Source organism: Hippocampus comes, unplaced genomic scaffold (assembly GCF_001891065.2).
Source record: "Hippocampus comes isolate QL1 unplaced genomic scaffold, H_comes_QL1_v1.1 scaffold487, whole genome shotgun sequence".
Lineage (NCBI taxonomy): Eukaryota > Metazoa > Chordata > Actinopteri > Syngnathiformes > Syngnathidae > Hippocampus > Hippocampus comes.
Window position 1 is genome coordinate 263484 of NW_017805352.1, and position 5261 is coordinate 268744.

At 44.7% G+C, this 5261-nt stretch overlaps 1 protein-coding gene across 1 annotated transcript in view; it reads left to right on the forward strand.

The window, feature by feature from the left end:
- Positions 1-5261, forward strand: part of stau2 (staufen double-stranded RNA binding protein 2) — a 56148-nt gene extending 50887 nt beyond the window's left edge. The window contains exons 14-15 of the mRNA XM_019871857.1: positions 3388-3453; positions 4515-5261. Of these exons, the coding sequence (XP_019727416.1) occupies positions 3388-3453; positions 4515-4550 (102 nt within the window). The 3' untranslated portion in view covers positions 4551-5261. The remainder of the gene's footprint in view (positions 1-3387; positions 3454-4514) is intronic.

Genomic DNA, 5261 nt, shown 5'->3' on the forward strand with positions numbered 1-5261 from the left:
CTGTTTCATCAACCCCGAGATGACTCTCGATGTCACTGATGTCTGGAGTCACTTCCAGGCACTGAGAGTCGGCGGCCTGTGAGAGCAGCGCCATCACGCTCCCTCGTGTATTATGATTCGCATGATGGGAGTCTTTCACTGACAGTCTTGGCCCGGATCAAAAGTCAGGGATGGGTTTTATGAGACCCAATCCTTGTGGATCTGGTGCCCATTATCAAAGGCTGGGTCGGTGGATGAAACCTCTGACTGGTGTCTGCAAGTAGAAAAAAGTGGCAGCAGACTCGTAACTGGAAGGCAACTGCAGGCCAGAAAAATAGAATAGGTAGATGGTGGGTATCATTAGCTAAATTTCCACCAATCGCTGCAATTCGGTCCTATACACGTTGCGTTGTCCCCGCACCCTCCCATTTTTCCGCACCCATTGACTGGAATGACTGTAATTCTGTCTATTGATAAGCCAGGAGTGAATGTTCTATTTATGTGTGGACCCAGGAAATGAAGAATGCAATTTGAATAAAACAAAGTGACATCTGGGGCAGTGGCAAATACACAGCAGAATTCGAAAGCCATTTGTGTTTGTTGTTCACACTACTGTACCGTGTCCCATTTGTCTTTATTATTTTCTTACCTGTTTACTCCCATCGCCATCCAACCTTAAATCCTTGCGGTGGTAGCACATGCTTGTTCAGGGTTTCCATTCCCAACACACAGCAGACGAGCAAATTGATGTGTACTTCTTTTTGGAAATGTTGCTTTTGAGGTCCAAAGAGGCTTGGAATGAATATGAAAGAATTGCACATTCTCTTTATTTTCTAAAATATTTGCAATCCAAGATTTTTTTTCTCCGCTGTCTTCCCATCTCCTCGGCCGGCCATATTTCTCCTCACGCTTGACTAGAACCCAGCGGTCCTGCGGCGAGAACTGACACGGGAGTCCGATTTGTCTGGGTCAATGTGATCTAACAATCCATTAGATCCGTCGGGCCGATGCATCGGACTCCTGGGAGACTGGGCTTTTGTTTGGCTAAGCCGTTGATGGAATCAAAGCCTCTGTTGGGGAAGCCATTAACAGAGCAGCAGGCCCAGAAAAATGAGCCGCTCTTGTCACTCCGCATCAGAAACTCGGCTATAGTTGCAGATCGTCCTCAGACGGCGGCGGTCCGTTTGACTGCTTGCTTGTCCGAGCCTTTGAACTACGAGAAGCGAAATAGATGGATGAATGAGCCAATGTGTGAGGTGGGCACGGACGGGGTGAGTGCCGGTTTGTTATCTGAAGTTGGAGTGTGGAAGGAGAGTGAGGCTGAAGAGGGACTTAATAGGGCTCACTTCGGTTTTGTGCAAGTTGTCCCATCAAGCACATCCAATCATGAACAAAGATTTTTTTTTTTTTTTTTTTTTTTGGTGGGGTGTCTCTGGTTGTCTGAGTAAAATGCCGTATGCAATGCAATTGACCATCAAGCATGCGTGCAATTTCTTGGCAAGGGTTTTTTTTTGGTCGTTTGTTTTTGTATATTATATCTTAATGTGTTCATTGTCCTTGTAGATCTACGCTTAAGGGGATCATTGGCTTCCATTCCCAGAGATAGGCCCAGTATTTGTCCCGGGCTCTGTTGAGCTTCTAGGCCATAGGCTGACTGCCTTGGCCCTTATGCCTGCCTGTCGTATATCAGCAGCTCTGCCACCGTCAGACCTCTGATTTATGGCTGTTTATCTCCACACACCCCCACACAGCCCAAAACAGATGGGCCGCAGCTATTTACCCAAGGAGAAAAAGTTCCCAAACCTATTTCAATAAATGCAAAAAAAAACCCAAGAAGTTAGTTTCGATGACAATTACTTATGCACTTGATAAATATTACTTTAACTGGATCTTCCTGTTCATTGTTGAAATCCAAGCATCCAAAAATTGGGTGACTATCTTTGTCATGAGAAAAACGGAATTCCAGTGATTTTCTTTTTCATTCCCAAAAATAAAATCCCAACAGTACAATTTCTCAAACCTGTCTTGCTGTGTTGTTGCAGGCATTGCAGATTTGGTTTTGTCAGTTTGATGGATAAAATCCAGATTTTGACCTATGCTTCCTTCAGTCATAAATTGTCATTCCTGCATTAGGACTCTCATAATCTAAAGTCAAACACCATTTTTTTTTTTTTTTTTTGGGGGGGGGGTTCTTACTCAAGCTTTACAGACGATAATTGCTGTTATCCTCCCTAGTTGCATTGCATTCCATGGAGCCACGTTGGTGCACCTTGTACTGTACTCTATTGGGTATCTCATAGTGAATGTATCTTTATAATTCAGATGTGAAGAAGTGTGTTTAGTGTCGGAATGCATGTTGAGAAGGCTTTTTTTTTTTCAGGGCCGTACATTAAGATTGTATCCTGGCTAATGTGGGTGGTCTGTATGCTTGGCTCATCCATTTATCACTTGGCCACTCATCTGTTGAGCAGAGCCACTCATTTCTTATCTCAACTCTGATCGAGCAGTGACGAGTCTAAATGATCCAAGCTGTGTCATTACCAGTGCTCCTTTTGCCGACGCAAATAGCCGCCTGATGCTCCTATGTCAAAACGGTAAAGCGTGAAAACAGGAGTGTTGAAAGGAACTTAAAATAAACGGGTGGTGTTAACATACATCTCATCTCCTACCTCAATGATGCGTATGCAATGCACGTACAAGGGAGACAGATGTCGAATGTGCTCCACCGTGCCCGGATCCTGTGGCATCTTGCTCAACTGGGAGTTACATTCCCTGACCGCGCCGCCTCAGCCCACACTCAGCGTTGGGAACGGGGAAAATGCCAGCTCATCTGGACCGGTTCATTGGGATAGAGAGGATGTGCGTCATGACAGAACCTGGACAACATCAGATGGGCCCCGTTTATCTTGGCACACTTAAGGAGCCCCTTTCTATAAGTGGCCCTCAAGTGGTTTCAATTTGCGGTTTGATTCAGTGGCTGGCCCACAAGGTGTGCTGTCAAGCCGAGAGTGGCAGAATTCATTGAAATCACTCAAGTCTTAAGCCAAACGTTATTTACACTTAATTGAAGCTCCTGCAGTATGGACTCTTCAAAAGTTAGTTGTTCCTTTCGCCGCTGCTCTTTATTTAGGTGTGACATTCAGGGATACAGATGTCGCTCGCTCCTATTGACTTGGCAGCAAGAACATCAAGTGGAAATGTTAAGCCAATAACGCTAGACAAACAGTGAGAACGGAGGAGCCAAAGACAACACGGAGTGAAGGGAAAGTGTCCTGCTGGCATTGTCTTTCCCAGAGTTAAGTGTTATTTGAAAAGCAGCTGAAGGGTGACACTCACTCTCCTCCCACTCCATCGCGCTCTTCTTCCCTGCGCATTCACTCGACCATCTGTTCTTCCTTCTCTTCTCAGGCTGCTCTAAGTGCCTTGAAACAGCTGTCCGAGCAGGGACTGGACCCGGTGGATGGCCCCGTCAAGGTACGGAACATCACTCGCCTGAGCCGTCTGAGCCGCTCTCGTGAAGTGTCTCGGTCCACTTCCCCTTCCATATCCCGTCAGCGTTCTTCCATAGGGAACCGCTATGCGTGTACTCGGCACAATGTCACATCCAAGTCCACAGGAACGAGGGCTTTCTCCTCCTAACTTCCCCCGTTCCTCAAACCCTTCCGTGATGAGCACGTTAGGAAAGGAAAGAGGATGAGGAAATCCCTGTCCATCATTTCTGGAATATTTTCCTAGTAGGTGTGCCCTGGGAAAAAAAAAAAGAAAAGTTTGTGCAGGGCTGTTTTCTTGCAGTTCCCATCTAGGAGCAGAAGACTGAAACAATGAGAAAGTGAGGAAAGACAACTTCATTTACGTCATCATCACAGCAAAAAAAAAAAAAATACAAAATAGGACTGTAATTAATCGTCAGTGACTTATTTCACACCCTTTTGGGCATTTACCGACCCAGTTCACATTTTTGGTCACTGGGCTCACAAAACTACCACAATCAAAAAGAAAATAGAGTGAAACGTATCTCAGCAATGACATGTTCCCATCACGGAAATAGAAATGATACACAGGCAAGGTTTTGCGCACATTTAACACCTGACAAAATGTATTGAAAATGCCAATGTGGTGGTACCCAATATTAATTCTGAAAAAAATACAGATATTTTAAATCATGATAAGATAAATACACTTTCTGTTGAATATTTGATCTCTTTTGGGTGTTTAATCACTTGCACCGTCCCACCTGTTAGAGTTCTGACACTGACTTCCTAAACAGTCACAATGGGGGGCTCAGGGGGTTGCTGAGACTTTTAGTGGGTCTTTTTTTGGTTTGCAATTTTTGTTGACTTGTATGGCCTCAGAAGTGACTCTTGAGTTGCCGCTATCCACCATTTTCCCTTTCACGTATCAGTCCCTGCACCAACTTGTGACATCTTTGTTTTCACTTCCATTCGAAACTGAAGGACGAGGCAGCGTACCCAAGGGCAGGTCAGACAAATTCTCGGCCCTGCCAGACAGTAACGCAATTTGCTTTGTGTTCGTAGAGCACCGAAGCCTGCGGGAGGGAGGACGGACATTAAACAGACTAACTCAGGCACCACCACTCAGGTCTGCACGGATTCAAAGGCTGTCGTCCAGGAGCTGACATCCCCTTTCTCCCCCTCTCTCTCTCTTTCTCGGCCGCCTGGCCCCTCACCACCCCCTGCCTGAGCCCAAAATGTAACTAATCCCCTCCTCACACACACACACACACCAAACCCAGCCAACCTTTAGAGTTACCCCACGATGGCCACTGTATCCTGCATAACCTGTCAACATGCAATAGGGTGGATGTGCACCATGAAGCGAGCGACTAAAAGCAGTCTATGTGAAGACAACACTATCTCCACACATTTGTGACAAGTTGAGTCTTGGTTTAAAAAAAAAAAAAAGAAGAAGAAGAAGAAGAAAAAGAAAACAAATCAACAAGCGATATGCATGGTCCTGTATTAATTGAAGGCAAGTCCAACACATTTCCCACAAGATTCATGTTTGTTGGTATGGTTAACGCAAATATGTACATCATGCAATTGAAATACAAAAGAAACATTTTAGATGAGCGAAACCAACTTGTAGCTTATTTGTTTTCAGGGGTATTATGTTTCTTTCTTTTATTCTGTTCTTTTCTTCATCTAACAATGCTTGAGTACTGTATTTAAGATTAACCAATGCCAGTGCTGTGAAAGTTCTAGTCGTTGTCTTCATATATAGTCACCTAGCTTACCTTGTATGCTGACTTAAAAAAAAAAAAA